Genomic DNA, 23,099 nt, shown 5'->3' with positions numbered 1-23,099 from the left:
ATACCAGCAGGCAATAATACTTTCAATATTTTCATGATCTCGGGATAGGTGTAATCACCCATGAGTAACATGTCTTTTATTTCACGGTGGAAACCTGCTGGATCTTTGTCATGACTGGGCACTAATTTCTTCATTTCCAACAGTTCCATTTTTGTTATGGGTGTGTACACAAACACACGTCTAAAGGTATTATCATCATTCTTGACTGGATGTACTTCTCGCAAGGGATTCTGTCTGTCTATGTAATACATTTTTCTTTCTGGAGGTGGAGCTGGATCAAACTGTGGACACAGGAAGGCACTATATCTGTGCCGTTGTTCTAGAATTATTTTAATTAGGTCAGTACCTAGACCTCTCCATCTATTCATGAGTAGCTCTACTAATATATCAGGTAGGGGACCTGGGTCAGAATGTTGGCTTTTATATAAAATAAGGAGATGCTGAATCATGTATATTCCAGCTAATTTCTGTTCGTCTGGAGAAAGATTTAAAAAGGTTTGTGCTAATGCGTCATCATTATATTTATCAGAACTGTCAGCCCATTGTACTGCTGACCTGGCTAATTCTTGTTCATCCATAGAATTGAGTACATGGTACCCCAATCGTTCTTGCAGTATTTTATCAGTAACCTGAAATAAGTGTTCAGGCGTCTTCGGGTTTGACATGGCAGCTTGAAAAAGTCTCTTACTTTCTGGACGTACTGGACGCATTGAATTAATAAAGGGTCTTCCCTTACCTACATATGCTATCATTTCTCTAGCTGGTAATTGTAATTGCCCTGTAGTCGTTTCTGGTTGTTCCTCCTCCTCCGAGGACTCAGTCTTGTCTGTATCCATTTCTCTTTCAGGCTGTCTCCTTTCATGTATTTGTTCTACTGTTTTTCGGATCCTTCGACACATATTTTCTATACTATTCTGTCTATCATGTTTTCCGTCTGCTATATTCTGACCCCATTTGTTAAGTGCTTTCATCTCTTCCTGGTCTGCACCAGGCCTGTCTTGGTTTCTAATCAAGCAGTTTATGAAAAAACGTAATATCATTTTCTGAGTGTCAACTTTCTGGTATGCTATGGCATCGCCAATACTTTCAGGACCTTCCCCTGTCTGAACAAAGTGATATATTCTGTCTAGATGATCGATCATTCCTGGTAATATCATTAAATAGTTTGCAACTCGTCGTAGACGTACTGATGATAGCATCATTCTGTCATCTTTACCGGGTACTGGATCATATCTACAGTCTGTAAGAGGCTCTTTAAGTATGTCGTAATTCGCTGATTGAGGTGTACGTTGCTGTGCTAAATCCCTATAAGTCAATCGATGTGCTTGTGGTGGGGTCTGAAAACCTCCTGAGGCACCCCCTGAGGTGCCAGGTCCAAAAGCATTCGTTGGGTGTATGTCAGGGAGAATAGGTGCGGGAAGAAGTGGATGAACAGGCGGAAGATGTGGAACGGGAGGAGGAGTATGGTGTTGCGGAGGTGGCGGTAGATTATCTCGGGGTGGAGTGCCATCAACAGGTGGTGTGCGTGGTGGCGGAACATTAACATATTCAGGAGCTACATCGTCTAAATAGGAAGAGAGGAAAATGTCCTTTGTGGCCTTGTGACGTACTTTAGTCGGGACCAATGGAGGGGGCAGATTCTTTGGTATTTCCGGAGTGGCCTTAGGTAAACCCTCGGCCAGAAGAGGATACATACCATTCATAAGAGCGTTTCGTTGTCTGTCTACTTGTTCTGTTTTGACTCGTATCCCCTCTTCAACTAAAAGATTTTCTCGGGCTTTGTCTGAATCCTCTCTACTTTTCTCTGCTTTTCTGAGTGCTTTTTCTGTGCGTCTATGCGATTCTTTACGCCATAATTCAATGGCATCTTTCTGTGACTGTCTGGCTTTCTTTTTCCATAATGCTTCTTCTACTCTCATGATGCACTCGGCATCCCATGTCCCTGCAGCGGGCCATCTTTGATTCTCTGCTAGATCCTTAGTGTAATCCACCCATAAATCAAGATATAATACAGCGTCTAGGCCATGTTTATGGTACATAAAGTACCCTGGAGTGTCCCTGGGTGGAATGGGAACAGCTTCCTCTAGTATCCCTTTTCTAGTTCCTATCTGTCTTAGCTTAGAAAATAGCGGCATGTCTCCGCCGTACTACTTGGTACTTGATACTTACTTGGATTTGAACACAATTAATACAATTAATACAATGAACACAGTAATGTAGATCGAACAATCATTCATACCACGACATTTAGAACACATTTAAACATTTTTAAAACGAACAACAATGATTAAAATGAAACTAGCTACCTCCATACTTGATATACTGCTAAACAGTACAGATACACTGCTAAACAGTGCAGACCGGGTCTGTGTACCCAAACCCGTCTTGACCGGCACAAATTAATGCGCACGTCTAGATGCGTCCCCAGCAACGGTACTCACCGGGAAGCACGGAACAGAAGGCCTCGGAAACTCGATACTGGACTGGACCCTGGACTCGACTGGACTGGACTCGTGACATAGGTACTTCGGAACTTCGGAAACTGGTGGGCCTCCAAATACCTCGGACTCTGCTCTCTCAGCTAGGCTCTGGTCGGGATCCTCCGCACTCCTCACCGCCTCGTCTGGGTGTCGATCGCAGCCTCAGTCACCTCCGTTGGCCTGAGGGAGATACAGGAAATCCTGCGGGTACGCGTAATTGTCCGTCAGCGCTGTGGCAGGGGACCGGGCCTGCAACGCACCTCCGGCGCGTGGGGTGGGGGAGGGGTCCCTGTTCGGGCGCCAATTATGTGGTAAATTTTAATTACCTATGCGGAATTTATGCGGTAAAGTTCAGAAAATAATAACTCAGTCAAAATGAAAGGCAGAATCCGTGGCATCTGAGTTTTGAAAGGGGTTTTATTCCTTAAAAAGGAATTGGTTCGAACCAGGTTCATTCATATTCCATCACCACGAAGGTTCAGGAAGGGAATTACAATGCTTTATTACAAGTACATCATATATATAGTCAATGCATTACAGTGGTGATGGGTTCAGAAGGCGTAACAGCTGAGAGAAAAAGATAAGAACATATGTACGTAGCAGAAGGCGTGCATGAGGGCGTACACGGAGGTGTGTGCTAGAAACGTCACATAGAGGTGTCACATGTGGGTGGATCCTTAGTAGAATCCTGCAGAGTCAGCAGAAATACCTGACAAGGATGCGCGTGCAGCAGTATGACGTGTGAATGACGTGGAACTGGAGGGTGAAGGGGACTTGACATTTAGCCCTACATGTGGCGACAGAAGTCTGGAGTGTCAGAACAACCTAAACCCAAATCATATCTATATCTTGGGTATATCTTGTGTTTAAAGGACTGTATTATCTAGAAGGAAAGGTCTCTCGGGCAGAGGCTATTCTATACTGACTGCGAGTGCGTGCATATACGACTACGTGTCTACATGAGATGTGAGGGGCCATGGGCCTACCATGGTAACAGAAGCTATGAATTTCCTGCATGGAGACAGTGAGGCCGGGCCCTTTGCTCTGCAGCTGGGAAGGATGTTTTCGTAAACTACTAGACAGGAATGTATTTGAGGAGCGGAGCAGATAATCTTGAAGGTTGAATACAGTCTTGGCAGGCAAGGCAGGCCGAGCTAGGCACTGCTCGCCGCGCAGGGAGTAAGTCAAGGGTCAGGAAGCAGCAGGCTGCGGCTGTCAGAGACAGAAGGCAGAAAAAGGCTTGATGGCAGAAATCAGGGCCTAACTCGCCAGAGCGAGTAATACATGAAAAGTGTACCATATAAAGACGTTGGCAAGGCACCCTTAGGAACGGAATATCCGACCCATTCATGGTGGATCTGGAAGAGGACATGTTAACGTTGGACGCAAATGTATTTGCGTCTTCATAGCTGAAAGTGGAGGGAACATACATGTACTTAAAGCACGTACATGGAACCGGTGGGGTCTACGATAGGGGACATAACTGACCATAAAATTCATATTACCTCACCTGGACCGGAAACAAGCTTCCGAGGACCGGTTTCTGGCATTCCAGCCGTCTTCAGCCCGGCTTGCTTGAATCCAGTGGCAAAGTGAGCAAGGGACTCACGTCTGAGCATACCCTGCAGCACTTATGGCGGCCAAAAGCGGTACAAAGGGGGTGGTAATGGACAGAGCATCTGAACCAATCAAACACTCACACCCAGTCAAAAGATCTGGGTTTAATCCATCACCGTTCTTTAGCCCACTCTGCCACCCCAGTTCAGACATGGCTATATGCAAATCAGTCTGACCCTGTGCCTCATGGGAACAGTCCAGCCCGAACTGCCAAGCCATGCCTTCCCTGGACCGGATACAAGCTTCCGAGGACCGGTTTCTGGCATTCCAGCCGTCTTCAGCCCGGCTTGCTTGAATCCAGTGGCAAAGTGAGTAAGGGACTCACGTCTGAGCATACCCTGCCACACTTATAGGGGCCAAAAGCGGTACAAAAGGGGGTGGTAATGGACGGAGCATCTGAACCAATCAAACACTCACACCCAGTCAAAAGATCTGGGTTTAATCCATCACCGTTCTTTAGCCCACTCTGCCACCCCAGTTCAGACATGGCTATATGCAAATCAGTCTGACCCTGTGCCTCATGGGAACAGTCCACCCCGAACTGCCAAGCCATGCCTTCCCTGGACCGGAAACAAGCTTCCGAGGACCGGTTTCTGGCATTCCAGCCGTCTTCAGTCCGGCTTGCTTGAATCCAGTGGCAAAGTGAGCAAGGGACTCACGTCTGAGCATACCCTGCCACACTTATGGCGGCCAAAAGCGGTACAAAAGGGGGTGGTAATGGACGGAGCATCTGAACCAATCAAACACTCACACCAAGTCAAAAGATCTGGGTTTAATCCATCACCGTTCTTTAGCCCACTCTGCCACCCCAGTTCAGACATGGCTATATGCAAATCAGTCTGACCCTGTACCTCATGGGAACAATCCATCCCGAACTGCCAAGCCATGCCTTCCCTGGACCGGAAACAAGCTTCCGAGGACCGTTTTCTGGCATTCCAGCCGTCTTCAGCCCGGCTTGCTTGAATCCAGTGGCAAAGTGAGCAAGGGACTCACGTCTGAGCATACCCTGCCACACTTATGGCGGCCAAAAGCGGTACAAAAGGGGGTGGTAATGGACGGAGCATCTGAACCAATCAAACACTCACACCCAGTCAAAAGATCTGGGTTTAATCCATCACCGTTCTTTAGCCCACTCTGCCACCCCAGTTCAGACATGGCTATATGCAAATCAGTCTGACCCTGTGCCTCATGGGAACAGTCCAGCCTGAACTGACAAGCCATGCCTTCCCTGGAAACAAGCTTCCGAGGACCGGTTTCTGGCATTCCAGCCGTCTTCAGCCCAGCTTTCTTGAATCCAGTGGTAAAGTGAGCAAGGGACTCACGTCTGAGCATACCCTGCCACACCTCTAAAAATCCCGTGGTTGAAATACTTGAAAAAATGTTTCACTGCACTGGGGCGTCCTGTACTCTTCTCGAACCCAGACTCCATCACTTTACTTGATGTAGAGTCTGTGAAAAACAACTTTTTCCTTTCGCAGCTTTTACAATGGGAGGAGGTGGATCTAAAGAAAAGCAGCAATAGAAACTATGTTGTCCTACAAACCACATTAAGCATGGACCCTTACTTGACTTGGCCAATGTCGAGCTTTGATCGCTTCTTCTTAACTAGATTCCGACTGGGCCTTTTTCACTTACTATTAGCTGTTCCAAGAGGCAGCCACCAAGGCCAAGTGCTACCTTCCTGCGGCTGCGACTGCGTGTCTCTGCAGGATTTGGTGCACTTTTTATTTTTTTGCCATTTTTATGATATTCCCCGGAGGGTTTACCTCAAGCCTCTTCTTAAAAGACTGAATTTTATCCAGATTAAACCCGTGCTCTGTTATCTACAGCTGCTAAACAATGAATGCACTTTATTTGTAATCAGTTTTTTAAAATTAGCCCTTAAATTTAGAATCAGTATGGAGGTTTAATGCCCGTTATGTTGTATATATTCTCTACTAGATTAATTGTGTTTTATACCTGGGGACAATGTGGTTTTTAATCATTTAGCTTTTATGATGTTTATTAAATTGTGCTTTTATGGTTGTTTTCTGCAAATAACCGAATAAAGATTTACAACAACACATCATGTGGCCGATAATAAGTAGTAGGCCCAGTGGACTCCCAAGAAGTAGCAGACAACCAAATCTTGCTACAATCCAAGAGGTTCAAACTGAAAGACTAATCACCTTTGATAAACCTGCAGTAAGAAAAGAAGGACTATGCAACAAAGCCATGGAACTTGTGCCTCTTGAGGCCCAAATAACAGTTCATCAAGACACTCCTGTCTACAATGATGTAGCGTCTGACTATATAAATATGACAAAGGAAGAAGAAGCTCCAACGATTCCAAACTATCCTGATGCTATTCCAACAATTGACAGAACTGCCTCTGGCTATTTCATCAACTTTGATACCTTTTCTGAGGATCCCAGTGAACCTGAAACAACGCCAGCAAACAAATCTTTCAAAGAAAAAAAATAACAGAAATCTTTCATCAACTGGAAAAAACATATCTGGTTTCACCATGGGTTGAATTTTGGATTGTATTAGGTGTACTTTTTCTCCTACTTTGGCTCATTCTTGTTTTAATGCCTTAGATATGTTCAGTACTTACACATTCAGTTTTATTGAACTTAATACCGTGGAGTGGGTGTTGTATATGAATCTAGGACCCTAGTGTAATTTTCCCGATTCATGCCCATATATATAGGTATAAATTACCCCATACTTATATAGGCATAGAAATCATAACCATATTTAGACTTAGCCTATGCAGCCCAAATACGGCATGGCTACTTCCACTAGTTCCGGGAATCCACAACGATTTCAGGAAAAACCTGCCTTCAACAGCTCGGGACTTTCCCTTGCTTGAATACTAATTCATCTAAGAAATCATGAATTTTCAAAGAACTGAGTCTTTGATGACGTTATTATGTCCAACCGTACTTCAAACTCGGCACCTTCATGGTATAAATATGTAATGTAATGTAATGTATGTATACCTTTAAAGCGCACTGTTACCTCGTTACGTGGCGTCCTGGCGCTGTATACCGCTGGGGAACCCGTCCCGGCTTTCCCTGTGAGAGGGTACCCCCAAGGTGAAGCCAGGCATCCCCGGCGCTGCTAGGGCCGTTGTGGAGATTAAGCAAGCTATTGCGCAGAGTTGCAGAGTGGGACCCATGGTTAGCGTAGGCACCTAGGTGAGAATTATCGAGTCCGCGGACATTGACCCAAGACGCTGCCGCGTCGGCAATTGAACCCTGGTCCCGGGCCGACCTCTGCTTCAGGGTCTGCCGCTTCTAACCAGTGAGCCACACTTCTCCACTCTGCCGCTTCTAACCAGTGAGCCACACTTCTCCACATTTGCCCAAACAAACACACAGTGGTTTGGAGCAGTTCGACTATCTACTTGCCGACGCACCACGCCGCAGCAAGTGCCGAAGGAAGCCGACCCTCCAGCAGACGCACTGAGAGACGCTGTCTTTTCTCTGGCCGAGAAATCCAGCTCCAGTGTTTCCAGGCTACCCTTGCGGGTTGCTGGGAAATCGAGTCCTGAGAGAGAGATACAAGACCTCCTTCATTCTAAACCAAGGTACGGAGCTGATTAGACCCTTAGAGAATTCTTGGAATAGATTCTTGGCAAAAAGAATACTGAAACTAATCTACACCTCATTTACTTCTTCCCTTGTACTAGACCTAGGTTAGGTCCACCGGGGTAGGCGTATTTTAGAAGCACCAGTTGAGTACTTTTAGTCATTATTTATTAATGTATGTATGTTATGTTATTTTATATGGCTTAGAAACCATACCATACAGTACTACTTTATAATACTCTTCCTATTATATGCCGTGTACTTTATAACCAGTATCATGATTGTAGCAGTTCATTTGCTGTGCTTTAGAAAGAAGACTGTTCAATAAATACTTTTATTGAAAATGCCCGTCTCTCTATTCCTCTGCACCTCTGGTGAAATGAAGCATGCACAATTGACTGAGTGAAATAACTATCTATTGTTTCCGCAACTCTAGAGATTGATTTCTTATTCTTGCGAAACAAAGTTGTCATGTTTATGCGGTTGTCAGAAACTAATCCCTTGTTGTCTATTCGAGAAAGTTTCTAGTGACCTCTGAGCTAGCTGGCACTCACAATTAAGTTTAATATATTCGTTAGAGACCTAGTCAACCTCAGTCCTTCGTCTAAACTAGAGTATATGTTATTCCAATGTGCAGAGCCTATTGGGAATATAGGAACTACACTACACTTGATGCAATCATCTCTAAGCAGAACACCTTATCCCTCCGCTCTATCCTACCCACTGACTGGACTCACCACCACCTAATTCTTTTCAATCTGAATGCCATTGAACCAAAGGCCCACCCCCAAAATACCCGGCACAAGCACTGAGTGAGGAACATACACTGAATCTCCCAGGCAGAGTTAGAAGCGTTAGTCAGTTCCCAAATTCCAAGGTGATGATCTCACCGCCAACTACAACAGAAAAATGGGAGAACTACTTGACATAGATGCCCCTTTGAAACTCAAGAAATCAAGAAGTATCCCTTCCAGATCTTGGTTTAACAAAGACCTTAACAAAGAGGCAACAACTCGGGTTGGCTGAAAGAAACTGGAGACAACAATCCTTGTTAACACATCTAGCGATATCGGGAGCTAAACGCATAAAATACAAAACACACATCTTCAGAGAAAAATCCCTCTTCTTCTGAGCCCAACTTGAACCTTCGAGGAACAGACCTAAAGACCTTCTCAACATCAAACAACAAACCTCCTCTTTCCCTCAACACTCAATAAATAACTCTACCATGTGCTGCAAAGAGTTTGCAACAGTCTTCTCTGAAAAAATATCTAACATTGAAATCTCTCTTGACCCACCCATCTCTCTGTCCTACACCAAAGATGTCCCCCTAGCAAAGAGGGTCTACCCAAGGCCCTACCTCCAACTAATGGTCGTCTCACCAAACTCACCCTATGGCAGCTGGACTGAATTCAACAATGTCCCTTAAGAAGAAGTGCTCCAATAACTCGCTTGCATGAAACCAACATCAAACATTTCTGATCCCCTCCCTCCTGAGCGTGTCAATAATCACAGTCACATCATATCTCGCCTGCATGGACCAAAATCATCAACTCCTCCTTTTCGAGAAGCTCCATGCCAACCTCCCTCAAACTCGGCCAAGTCACCCCCCTCATCAAACAACATAGACGCCAACTAGAACAACCTTAACAATTACAGACCTATGTTTATTCACATTTACCTTCAGAAGCAAGTCTCACCAAAGCACCAGAGTGCCTGACGAACTTAGTAGTCAATACGCTGGTACTTTTCAGACTGGATTATTGGAACTCTTTCCTGTCTGGCCTTCCCCGAGAAAATTAGCATTCCTGAGAGAAATGCTTCATACAGTTATCCACTTTGTGACAGGTCACAAAGTTTTTAAATCACATTTCTTCTATACTTCGCATCCTACAATGGCTTCCAATTGAAGCAACAGACCAATGTAACACTGAATGCATCACCCACAAAGCCCTCCACAACTCCACACCCTCCTACTTGGTAGAAAAACTCAAAATCTCTGGATCTGAACAAGGATCGCGAATTCGTAAAGTCCTCCTGCTGGAACAAGTGACATTCAGGCAAGAACGCTTTATAAAGCTCGCCTTCTCTGCCACCGCTACAAGCATTTGGAACTCCCTCCCACAACCCCCTTGAACAACCACAAGTCTTGCCACAATTATAAACTCAAAATCCTCCTACTTGAGAGATGCTCTGAATAATAAATCTGTGGTCACTTTTCTGCATCCACTTTTCCAATGTATCCAGATGTTAACTGTTTGAACTTTCTCCCCTGACGTGATCTGTGGGATTAGTCTATTGCTTATCCGTTATTTTATGACACATCTAATCTGCATTTTGGTCTTTCTTCTTTAGAACAGTGCTTCAATGCCCTTCAGCAAAGATTGTACTATATAAAACCACAAAAATAAACACATTTAGTATACTAAAGAGGAACCAAAAAAAAAAAGTTTGTGCAAATTGGTCAGAAGATTCCAAAATTATTAGCAAAGAAATAATTGCTTTTCAAAAGAAACTCTTATAACCACAAAGTACATGGGAGGGAAAGAAGGAAGAGCAGAAGAGAGAGAGAGTGAGAGAGAAAGAGAAATAGAAAGGAAGAACGATAGAAAAAAAGAGAAACAGAAACAGAGAAACAGAGAAAGAGTGACACAGAGAGAGAAGTGAGAGAGAAAGAGAGAGACAAAGATAGAGAGAAAGAGAGAAGGATAGAAAGGAAGAAAAACAGAGAAAGAGAGGGAGAGAGAGAGAGAGAGAGAGAGACCATGGTTTAAGTGAGTTGCAAATAACTTTTAAAAATAAATTAAGATGTTAAAAGCAATCCCAATAAAAACTTCAACGTGACCTGTGTACTTTTGATCCAAGACTACCAGACATAGCTAAAGACATCTTGGGGATAATCAGAAAGCATCAGTGGGAATACATTCCACCCGTTCCTTACCATTGGATTTGTGGTTTGTAATTCACATCCGTCCCTCCTGCTGCCCAAACCTAGTTTACTGTATTCTTCCACAAACACACTTTCTTTAAAAAGGCCTTTAAATCTTGTTTTTATCTTGTCACATTTGCAGTGCATTCAAAGACAGAGGTCAAATGCCAAGCTCTCTCTTTGAGAAAGCTTGGTGTTTACTTTTCTTCCTATGACTTAAAAATGAGAGAATGTATGTGACAATTCTGCTGAGTATCCATACAAGAGGAGAAGGTGTAAGATTATTTCCTAGCACACAACAAAAAACAAGCACTGGCAAAGCCAATTTTCTTGCCTTGCGAACCTACTGACTTTGCAAATGACTTTTAGCCGTGTCCCAAACCATCAGTCGAAAAAGAAATATCCTACTGCATTTTGCCGGGTTACAAAGATGGACACGTAATTACCTGGCTTACCCTTTGAATTTCAATCAAATGTGGTGGATATGATTAATGAAAATAGAGAATGCAGGGAATGGAGCGTTATTACTGTACCATCAATAAGCTCTTTAGGTGCTGCACCTAAAAATGCTGATATTACATTTTTTTCTGAACGCCGGGAAAGGGGACGATTAGTCTGATAAGAAGCTACAAATGGTTGCTCTCTGTTGCAGGGAATCCCAGCCCACAATCAGAGCCTGAGAAGTCTCTCCCCAGTGCGAGTATGTTATTTCTGAAAAGTAGTTTGGCCACGCCGCCGGTATTTGATTATTTTCCTCAAGATACCACTATCAAAGTGCCCAATAATTTCCAAATCAGCCTACGGGCTTGCCGTCTTTCACGTATTGGGTGTAAATGCCTGAGATGTCCTGATGATTTTCTGCTTCAACATGGCCACCACGCAGGCAGCATCGAGGGCGCTGGTCTTGCAGGGCGTGAAGGTAATTTTTCAGCCCTCACACACCTTCTTCACAGCAGGCGCCAGGTGTGTTCGGAGGGGATCTCCCTGCACTCAGGTGTGTTATTTATGTATTTTATTCAGTGTTTTATATAGCGCACACATGACCCAACTGGGTATCAGAGTGCTTCACAATTCTATAGCACTGTACTTCTGACATTTGGTTTGATTAGTCCTTTAAACAAACTACCAAGTATATATATTCAATTTTAAGTGGAAAGCGTTTCTACTTTACAAATAATACATGTCCTAAACATTAATAGAGATCAACTTGCATTACAATAGTATGCGTCCTTAATATTACAACAATTGACATTTTAGAAATACATGTACTAAGAATACCTCATATCATTTAGTACAGTGGATTGTACGTAGCAAACAGACTGGTTACAGAATTTATAGCTATTATCCTATACTGCTTTTGGCCCGGAAACGTTGCACAGATGTGGCAGGGTCGCGTCATGATGCTGCTGGGGAGAGCTGCCAGAAGATGCTTCAATGGCACGGCCCTCTGTACGTGCCAATGTCCCCTCCACCCCAAGCCGTCCTTCCAGTTCCTTAGGTGCCAACTTTACAGTCGACAGTGAAGTTTCTGGTCGGCAGCAGTAGACATGAGCACTTTAGTTGAAACGGCTGCTACCATTATGCAAAGGGGATGTGGTAAAGACAAGAAAATGAAGTAATTTGCTTTTATAAATAACAAGCAAGGAGAGGCAAGCAGCGATGAGTGAGACGGTGAGGAACTGGCAGAGAAAGAACAGGCTGTTTAGGGGAAACATCATCTTACATTTGATCTCGGTCTGTGAATGAACAGCCAATGTGAAGAGATAAGAACAAGAATTACAGCCATTTACAAAAAAGCTTGGAGTGAGTGAAAAAAGTGCGCATATGAAGTGCTCTTAGGCAAAGAAAAAAGAAAAAGTGCCTAAAGCAGTTGATAATATGGGACCATTGCAAGGCTGAGGTAATTGGGCGTGGCGCACAGTGTAGGTGTTTGAAAAAATTAGTTGAAAAGGTAGAAATTAATTCTTTGTACAGCCGACGTGAGGAGTCTATATACTTCTATTCCCCATGAAGGGGGGATCAATGCGGTAGAACAGGCCTTACTTTCATCTGGAATCAGTGACCCTTTGAAACCATTCATTCTTGAACTGATGATATATACTCTGTATCATAGTTACTTTAAACACGACGAAACCTGGTACCTACAAATGTCTGGAATGGCTATGGGCAATTGTGCGGCGCCCACCTACGCAAATCTATACATGGGCAATTTCGAACTTAACCATATTTACAAGAACAAAACCTGGATGGACAACCTCAAACTCTATGTGCGCTATATTGACGATCTGTTCTTCATTTGGAAGGACTCTCAAGAGAGCTTAGAACTCGCTCTAACGGATCTCAATACTAAAGATGATCGTATAGATTTCACTTGGAACATCAATCATCAAGAGATAGCTTTCCTGGACGTCCTCATTAAAATAACCCCACAAGGTATACAGACAGATCTTTTCCGAAAGACCACTGACCGTAACAACGCTCTACTTTTCAGTAGTTTCCACCAAAACTCCTTGAAAAGACATTTGCCTTACAGCCAGATGTTGAGAGTAACCCATATTGTTTCCGATCCAGACACCAGGACGAACCAAATTACATGTATGGCATCTAGATTTCGTTGCAGAGGTTACCCAGAGACAATACTTAAGGAAGCCATGGATCGCATTTCCGCAACCTCTCGGACAGAAGCTCTAAGGAGTAAGCCTAAAACTGATAGTCAGAGAATGGTACTAGTCTCTAGATATTCCACCTCAAGCAACAACTACAAGAAGATAATATTGAAACACTGGCGCATCCTTTCATCCGAACCAGATTTCGGGGACCTCTTCAAGGATCCCCCTATCTTCGCCTACACCAGACCTATGAATTTCAAAGAAATTCTATCCAAGCAAACAACTGAGGGTACCTCAACCAATCATACTGGCACACGACCGTGCCATCATTGCAGCAACTGCAATAACGTGATTAAAGGAAATACGGTCAGCCACCCTATGAGAGGATTTAACGTCAAACTCAATGTGGACGCCACATGCGATTCTTCCAATCTGATCTATCTCCTAAAGTGCCCATGCGGGAAAACCTACGTGGGCAAAACAAGCAGGAAAATAAAGACGAGGTTAAACGAACATAAGTCTAACATAAGGACAAAAAACATCAAATCGAGCATTGCCATCCACTTCAACGAGGCCAACCACAGTGTGGCCCAGCTTAAATATATGGTTCTTGAGATTGTCCCTAAAACTGAAGGAAGAGACAACAATAAGACTCTGTTGCAAAGAGAAACTGCTTGGATGTATAGGTTACAATCACAGAAACCCTTTGGTCTTAACGACCGGACTGAACTGAGCTGTTATTTATAATGCCGACAGTGGGCATTTAATGATGCATTATGACTCTGTTCTGCTGTTTGTATTTAATTGTTGCCCTTTGTACTTCTTTACTTGACTTTCCCCGCCTTTTCACGTTTCACCCTCCCTTCCAAGATGGCCACTTCCTTGTTTACAATCCTTCTTAGTCCTTTTTTCATCTCTATTACCTTCCCACCCTTCACCAAAACTCCGCATTCGCTTCGCGGAGTTTCACCACCCAGGAACCCGTTTCACGGCTACGCCTAACCGCCAGACCCAGTAAGTCTTCCATGCTTTCCCCGCGTTTGCTCAACGCTTGGTTTAGCTTTCACCTTTCGTTTTTTTAAAACCGGCGATCCCATCTTTCTTTTAGGATCGCTGAGAATCCTGCAAACTGTTTACGTAAGCCTCGCTCGTTGCTCGTCCGAGCAGTTGAATTCATGAATTCACTGTTAAACTGTCTTTTCCTCTTAATCACTTGCTCCGTCTCATCCCGTCACGCCTTAGATTTCCTCACTTTCACCCCCTTCGTCACCGACCCTTGTCCTAACGTTCTTGGTAGTCCTCCTTATCCTCGCTAATCACACTTTCCCGTGCACATTCTTTTGGTGAAACTCTTCTACATTTCTTTTATCCCGCTAAAGGGCGCATGAGGTTATCTCGCATATGTGTCTCGCTGAGACACATATGTAACCAGTATTGTGTCTTAATCATTTTCATACTGCGTGTATTGATTTGGATTTTTTGTATTCTCTTTGTTGCAGTGCTCCTTGAGAAAGGACACTTTTGTCCGAAATGCATTGGAGCCACTTCCAGTTTCTGATGGATTAAAATTGATGGTCTGCTAACTCATATGAAAGCAATATGCAATATACCAATGAAAAACTTTAATTAAAACTTTGAAAACGTCAACGATTGGAACTTTATTTGAACTACTTTCGGGAACCACTGTGTTGTTTTGCCACACACAGCCCCACACAAGTGTGCCCACCACAGGGATGCGCCTACACCTCAGTAGCGCACTCAACCCCTTAACCATTGCAAGGCTACAAGTAATGGGACGGTGCTCCGTGGAAGGGAACAAACTATGAAAAGGAGAGACAAGTAGGAAAGATTAGCCATTGGGAAGCAAGGCTGTTTAAAGGAGATTCAAAGACACAAATAACAAGCATTTGAAATGCAATAGGTCTTGCATTAGAAAAGTTGGAGCTTATTTTTTTGTAGATGTAATTATTTTTTTTACTTATGTTGACATTTTGAAAGTAGTTGTATTTTATAATCACAATAGCTTATAAATGTTAAAAGTAACTGACTAACCGCAATAAAGACAAATCCCCCTTAATAACAAGCATTGGCGGGCGGAAAAAAAAATCGGCGCGAAATGAAGACAAATCGGATGGGGTGGGGGGCGGGGGAGAAGGAGAGTGAGCAGCCTTTGATGAGCTAGTGGGGAGGGGATAAGGGGGGAGAAGAAACAAGAGATTAACCAGGACAATGTTTCCATCTCCTTGGTGTGGCAACAGAATATTGTAAGAATATTGTCTGACACAGATATCTTGTCTTAAATTTGGTTGACTGAAGTGTCATTACACAGTAGAATAGCCCGTCTGCTTGTTTCCAGCCAGCTGCCGTGGGTGTGCATGTTACTCCTGTTAGAAGACGAAATGGCAACGTTTTTAATTGTGTTTTTACAAGTGTGTCAGAACAAAGAAGTTTTTGGTGCGGGCTGGTTCCTTGGCAAGAGAGGTTGATGCAAATGCAGAGAACGACTTAAAATATGGGGTAGGGGAGGGGGTAACTCGGTGCAAGCGAATGTAGGGCTGGAGACAACGGTTTTTCTGCTTTTCGATGAGTAGTTCTGCCTTTCCAGATCTCCGCCCTTCTTATGTTCTTTAGATACATTGGTTCATCTGATGGCCTGGCATATTATTGTAAACATGCCTGCGTGTCCTGGGTCTCCCATCTAAATTACTTATAAATCAACCAATAAATAAAAATAGTAACCAACTTCGGTTCAATTTACAGCTTTGTGAACAGCGCCCCCGTGAGGCCTTGTGAAGACAGTCGCATGAGAAATACATTTACTATGTGGCAACGGCGGCCTTCACCTTCGGTCAAAGTTTAGTTTGTATAATTTTTCTTTCCATGTAAAATGTTACACGTATGGTTTTGGAGGGACTGAGAAAATGCGTGTCACCGCTAGGTGGTGCTGCTGGTAAGAAACATGTATAAACTCAAGTGGAATTGCTAAGTTAAGGAAGTGCCTTCAGAGAATTTGGGGTTCAGACATTGAGATGGGAGGAAAGTTCTTGTACACGACGTTCATTGCCCCTGGGTTGAAAAGACTCGTCCTACACTAGAAATGAAAAAAAAATCGGCGCGAAATGAAGACAAGTCGGATGGGGTGGGGGCGGGGGAGAAGGAGAGTGAGCAGCCTTTGATGAGCGGGTGGGGAGGGGGGAAGGGGGAGAAGAAACGAGGGACACGGCCTGGCGGCAGTGAAAGTGAAAACTCTTTGCATTGCTGTGGGGAGGGGGGAGGAGAAATGCGACACGGCCGAAAGCCTTTGATGCAGCAGGGGGCGGAGCGGATGCCTTTCAACTGAAGCTGCTGGCGGCAGATGGCTGGCTTACATGTGCATGCGCATTTTAGGCCAATGCGCTTGCGCATTGAGCTTGCTTTTCACGGGCACTGCATGGAATCGCCCGATGGTTAAGCTCTGGTTAAGCCCCTATATTCTCGCAAGCTCAATGCGCAAGGGCATTGACAGGCGAGACCTAAAAAGCAATGGGTGGGCAGTAAGCCCACAAAGTTAAGCGCTGTTGCGGCAAGACCTAAAAAAAAAAAAGAACTGGGCTGATGTTTCAGAATATATCGGAATTAGTACAAATGAAGCACATTTGTTTTGTATTCCTGAAGTGTGGAGAAAAATATTTGAATACGATTGAAACACATTAATACACTAGGGGATGACATTTGCAAACATTATCATTGATGTGCAGTAAAACTATATTTCGGTGTGAATGTAATGATCATTTCATTTGAAAATGTGTTGCCTGTAATGGCAGTGCGCTACCACACCAAGTATACTCCACACTACGCCACTCAACTCCACACCATTCCACTCCAAATATTTGCCACTCACTCCATGAAACAACACTCCACTCTCCTCTAATCCACACCACTTACCCCACTCCAATCTATTCAACTCCTCTCCAAAGTACCCCAATCCATCCCACTCCAATTCACCCAATCCCCAATTTACTCACCATAATCTACCTCACTCTACCTCAATCTACCCCATCCTACTCCAATCTACCCTAATACACTCAATCTAACCCAATCTACTGACTCCACCCCAATCTACCGCACTCCACTCAGATTTACCCCACTCTGCTCCAATATACCCCAGTCTACCGCACTCCACTTCAATCTACCCAAACTCTAATCTAGTCCAATCTAACTGACTTCACCCCAATCTACCTCACTCTACTTCAGTCCAATTTACCCAACTCCATTTCAATGTATCCAACTGCAATCAATTAAACTCATCTACACTCCTACCACAATCTACCCACTCCAAACTACTACAATCTATCCACATCTAATCTACTATACTCCACTGTAATGTACCCCACTCCACCCAATCTATCCCTCTCCACTTCATCCAATCTACCCCACTCAATCCAATCTACCCCACTCCATCCAAACCACACCACTACAATCTACCCCATTCCACTACACCCTAATCTACCCCACAATATTCCACTCCAATCTATCCAATTCCACTCCACCCCACTCTAACCAAACCTACCTCATTCCAGTTGAATCTAATCCACTCCACCCTACTTCAATCTACCCTACCCCACTCCATCTCAAACTTACCTATCCCAATGTACCCCATTCAATTTACCCTACTCAAATCTACTCCGATCAATCACACCACACTCTACCCCATCCCAACCCAATCTACCCTACACCACTCCATATAACTCCACTCTACTCCAGTCCAATGTACCGCAATTCAAACTACCCCATTATATTGCACTCTAATCTACTCCACTCCAGTCTTCCCCACTCTACTCCAATCTACCTCATTCCACCCCACTCTTTCCCAATCTATCCCACTCCAATCCACCCCAATCATCCTACTGCACCTCAATCTACTCCACTTCACCCAAATCTACCTCAATGAAATCTACCCCACTTGACTCCAATCTACCCCATTCCACTCTACCCCAATCTCCCAATCTATCCCCTTCTATCTACCCCACCCGACCTTGTGCCACTTACTTTTAGCCAAGCCGAACAGCAGTCACACTGGTGTACATAGTGGCTAAAACTCATTGCCAAAGCCAATAGCTTATGGATAGGAGACACCTATTTGTTTTGCCAATGCTTGTTTTCAGTGTGGTTTTTTTCATCATATACACACGCAACAGTTCCCTGCAGCCAACTCCAAGCAGGCACAGGTGTTCAACGGTGCCTGGGCACAGCAGGGGATTCCCTAAAGGGCCTGGCTTATGTTTTTTTATTTTTAAGGGTTCCCGGACACTTTCTTGGGGTTCTCGGACCTTTGCAAACTTGTGTATCCTTATTGGACATCGATAGGGTTTCAGACCGAGCAGCAGGTCTCCGAACATCACAAATGTCTACCAGGATACAAGGCCAATTACTGTGCCTGCGCAGACACCTGCATAAGGTTTGCAGACCTCAAGGGTCATGATGTGGAATCCAACCTCATTTCAAAATCAGCAATTTCTTTCTACATTTTAACATTAGGCAGCCTCTGTGCCCGGGAGAGACAGGATGGCACCACGGCTCTTTATGGCTTCTTTAGTATTTTTACAGGATGCGGGGAACAAGTCTCTTCATCATGTAATGGTTCAAGATGTAGCCAGCCGATCAGGGAGCTTCCGGTCCGCAGACCCAACTTTGGGTTTAGGTATCCGAAATGGATGGGCAAAAAAGCTCCCTCATCCAATCGGATCCAATATATTTTTACATTTGTGTCCACGAGTCCAGATGCATGGACCATTCATGGGCTAAAGGTCCAGCTAGCTCTATCTTAAATGACTAGTGGCTTAATTTGAGGACTACATAAAAAAAAACACTGCATGAAACTAGCCATGCCAATCCCAAATAGTTTTGTGCAGATTCATTGAACTGTGCCTAAGTTATTATATATATATATATATATATATATATATAAAAAAATATATTACATGGGATTCTGTAATCCCTGTATAAATGGCAGTCTCTAATTTCTTTATAATCAGGAATTTGTGACGCAGCAAGTCAGTGATTATGAAGAAGAGACGTCAGAACTCGGCTTTTGTACGTTATTACAGTCAAGTCCTGAGGGTACAATGCCTGCTGCCAGCGCCAGCAGCTGATGTGAAAGGAAGGTCAAGTTACGAAGCATAATTGAAGCAGCTGTTTAAAGCAACAAACAGAACTTTGCTTTTATTACTTCTGCTGTATGTAACTAGCTTACTATGAGAAGCAGAGGGAATATGTTTATTAGTTTCCGTAGATAAAGGAAGGGTGGAATCTTTCTGCACGTTTCGAGCTACTGCAGCTTTTTCTTTTTAATGGACTTTTATTGAACTGTTTCTAACATCTTTTTGCAACAAATATCTAATCGCACAAGAGGTTTAAAGTTCATCCTTCATGTTTGCAAACATGTTAGCTGCTGCATATGTAGGAGCTACGCACCAAGGTTTGTGGGGAAGGTGATGGTGTGACCATGTATTATACGGGATAAAGTACCACCTGGTGCATATAATAAGATTATTGCAAGTCACCTCAGAGTTCCAAAACCTTTGTGTATCTGTCTATCATGAGGTGGTGTGCACTCCTGGAGAACCCTGCAGTGACAACAACATCCCTGGTCGGCCCTGCTGTTGAGGCCGAATACAGACTCGGATTTTTCTATCAGGAACTGGAGACGACTGCGTCTTACCCAATGTAACTGTGCAACTAGAAACACAGTTCCCTCCCCAGACCGCACATGTCTGCTATTCTCAATGAACACCACATCACTTGCATCCGACTATTACGTGTGATTCTGGCCAGTAATTCCTCCCATGAATTGCGCTATTTCCATTTCCTAAGCCTGGAATGGGGACGAACAAGGAACGAGAAGAGCTACTGGTCTATTTGTCTCATGCAGAGTCCCATAACCAGGCCTGTTTCTGCACAGGAAGGATGCAGTCCTGTGTGGAACCAGAGGAGGAGAATGCAGGGAAACATCTGCACCCTGTGTACTCGTACTCTGGGGGTCAGTATCGCTCAGTGGCTTTCATCCAAACCATAATCCTCCCCTCAGAGACTTTCTAAAATCTGCCCATACGCATTTTGAAGAGGTTACATGTGTTAGTATGCACTCCAAGAGTCCATTTATAGTGAAACACATACCTGGGGTAGCTTCGAACAGCAATAAATGTGATTTTGTATTTCCTCTCTCCATTGAGTCTTCATCTGCAGTATTTGTATCCAGTCCTAGGAATGATTGAGGCACACACTGACCCCGCTCTTCAGGACAGAGCAGTTCTGCCTTGCAGTTCTGATGTTGATGCTGTGATTCAGGGTGCAGTGGTTCGAGTATGTAGTTCTGATCTGAACCCTCTGCATCAGTACAAGGAGGTTCTAGCTTGTACTTTTGATCTGAACCATGTGCATCTGCACAGGTCTGTTCGAGCTTGTCGTTCTGATCTGGTTTCTGTGCTTCAGGAAGCACGGACTCTAGCTCTCGGTCCTGTGCCACAGTGTGCAGTGGTTCTAGCTTGTACTTTTGATCTGAACCATGTGCATCTGCACAGGTCTGTTCTAGCATGTCGTTCTGATCTGGTTCCTGTGCTTCAGGGCGCATAGATTCTAGCTCGTAGTTCACGTTTGGATCCTGTGCATAAGAATGTTCCTGCTCCAAGCATAGGTGATGCTGTAGGCACTGGGTTTGTTGTGACCCCAAATCATCAAAGGACAATAGTCCAGATTCTAAGTGTTCGTCTGATGACATCCCATCATGTGACATGGGTTGTAGGCTGCGATTCTCCTGGGGATCTTGGAAATCAAAACACATCAATTCTTCCTCCAAGGGATCATCAGGTCCGTTCCCATCTGGTAGCGTGGGTTGTATACGGTGGTTTGGCTGTGGTTCGTGTCCTTCAGGAAATAGTGGGTGTGGGCAGAGGTTCTGTTGCTGGTCCCAGCTATTAGTAGACAATGGGGATGGTTCTTGCTTCAGGGGCTCATCTGGCTCCCACTCTTCTGGGAACGCCGTCTGTACGCTCTGGACATGCTGTGGTGTCTGCCCATCAACAAATTCCGAGTGAAGACACAGCTTTGCCTCCTGTGATCTGCATGGAGTATCTGTCTGAGGGCACCGGGATAGAGGACAATCCTGCTGTTCTCCATTTCTACCTGGAAACCCAGGTTGCACCCACTGGTCCTGCTGTGGGTGATGTCGATCTGGAAACATTGGCTGTAGACAAAGGTTTGGCTCCTCTGGGCGCCCTTGAACATCTGTTGGCGAGGAGAGCGTACTGTCCTGCTTTGGTGCATGCCCATCATAACACACTGTCTGAAGACACAAGCTCGGTTCCATTGGCCTGTCCAGTTGAGGTGTCGCAGGAGACCGTCTAACAGCACAATCTCTAATGCTCGCCGGACAGACCATCTCCAAAGACACTGCACCATTATCTAGGGAACCTTGATCCTTTTCTATCCAGATTTTCTTAATCATCCCAGCGACGCTAGAAGGTACGTCTTCCACAGTTTTCAGCAAGTTATCCAGTTTGGCTTCCAACTCCTCCAGCATGGATAGAAGGATAATGTGGGGCAGGTTCTCCGAAAGCGGTTCCAGGTCCTGGTCCCTCTGAGCATCATTTCGGGATCTTGAAGCTGAGACGTCATGAAGAGTATACAATGGGACTGTGGCTCTTACGGATTCCTGTGAACACTGTGCTGTCACTTTCTTTTCTGGAGCCCGTCTTCTCCCCATTCCGGTAAATTGATGTTCAAGTCTCAATGTCTGCAGAGGAGAGGAAAAGAGAAAAGACAACACGTTATCACAGGACAGTTAGGTCAAAATACTCCTTCCTGTCTCACCAACGCCAGTGTGATGAGAACATCGCTCATTTCTAAAACCAGACAAAAATGAATCATTAAAATGTCACAATACCAGCAACATAGTTCATATATTATGAAAGGCACAGATTTGAAATGTTTCCAACACTATGTCTGTTCCTGGTCTGCTCAAATTATACACTGTGCTACCACAGAAAATTGAATACTGTAACAGCCTTGCAGCAATCGAAGGTTTATAATACCCTGGCAGACAAGACTGCGCTAACATCCTCACTTGCACTGTACACCTCTCTTTTGCAATATTCAGTTCAGCGACTGAAGCACACGCCAACATACCAAACTTCTACAGGATCTACAAAACACATGTTAAGTCATTGCATATATAGAGAACCTGGGGTTTCTTGGAACTGAATCAGAAATACATAAAAGAGGAGACAACCATTCAGACCCGGAAGAATCGAGCATGAATAGGTTTGTGGGTTGTCAGATTTCTGGGAAAACACTTAAAGTTAGATTCAAATGGATTTAGCCGGGAGAGAGATCAGAATGTAAGGAGCTTGTACCAAAGCTGCGTGCACCTGATCTGATCCTCTGTAATTTTGGAATAGAAAGTAAATTCAAGTGAGGGGATCTCTGGTTTTGTACGGGTGTATGCATTTCCGCCTGGTTTGCAATGAAGTGAGGGGCTAGACCTCTCGACCCTTTAGGGCTGAGGGTCTTAGAGTGGATTTGTTATTTCAATATAGGTGTGGCGTGTGTCCACCCTGAAGATGATGTAGTAAACAAGCTGCATCGCTGTGAATTACTTGTAGTCTATGAATGGTGATACTGGGCATTCTTACATATACTCGGTTGACATGATGAGATCTAGATAGGACTGGGAGGAGTGGGGTTATTATCTTAAGTAGTTTCAGTATAAATCTGTATTTAGATCCTACTGCTCCAGCAGCTGGATCTTGCTAGATTGCTATTGATTATAACTCAGAGGCTTTTAGCTGTGGGTTTAGGCTCCGGTAACAATCTCATTTTTGTTGGAGAGTAAAGTTGGTTCCAAAGATTGGTC

The 23,099-nt window shown here is 44.2% G+C and overlaps 1 protein-coding gene across 1 annotated transcript in view; it reads right to left on the bottom strand.

The window, feature by feature from the left end:
- Positions 1 to 21,950, bottom strand: part of LOC147668747 (uncharacterized) — a 117,821-nt gene extending 95,871 nt beyond the window's left edge. The window contains exon 1 of the mRNA XM_086948460.1: positions 20,366 to 21,950. Coding sequence (XP_086804586.1) covers positions 20,366 to 21,950 — 1,585 coding nt within the window. The remainder of the gene's footprint in view (positions 1 to 20,365) is intronic.
- Positions 21,951 to 23,099: the final 1,149 nt, after the last annotated feature.

Source organism: Lissotriton vulgaris, unplaced genomic scaffold, assembly GCF_964263255.1.
Source record: "Lissotriton vulgaris unplaced genomic scaffold, aLisVul1.2 SCAFFOLD_484, whole genome shotgun sequence".
Classification (NCBI taxonomy): Eukaryota; Metazoa; Chordata; class Amphibia; order Caudata; family Salamandridae; genus Lissotriton; species Lissotriton vulgaris.
The sequence above is the reverse complement of the archived record's forward strand: the minus strand, read 5'-3'. Positions and strand labels throughout refer to the sequence as shown.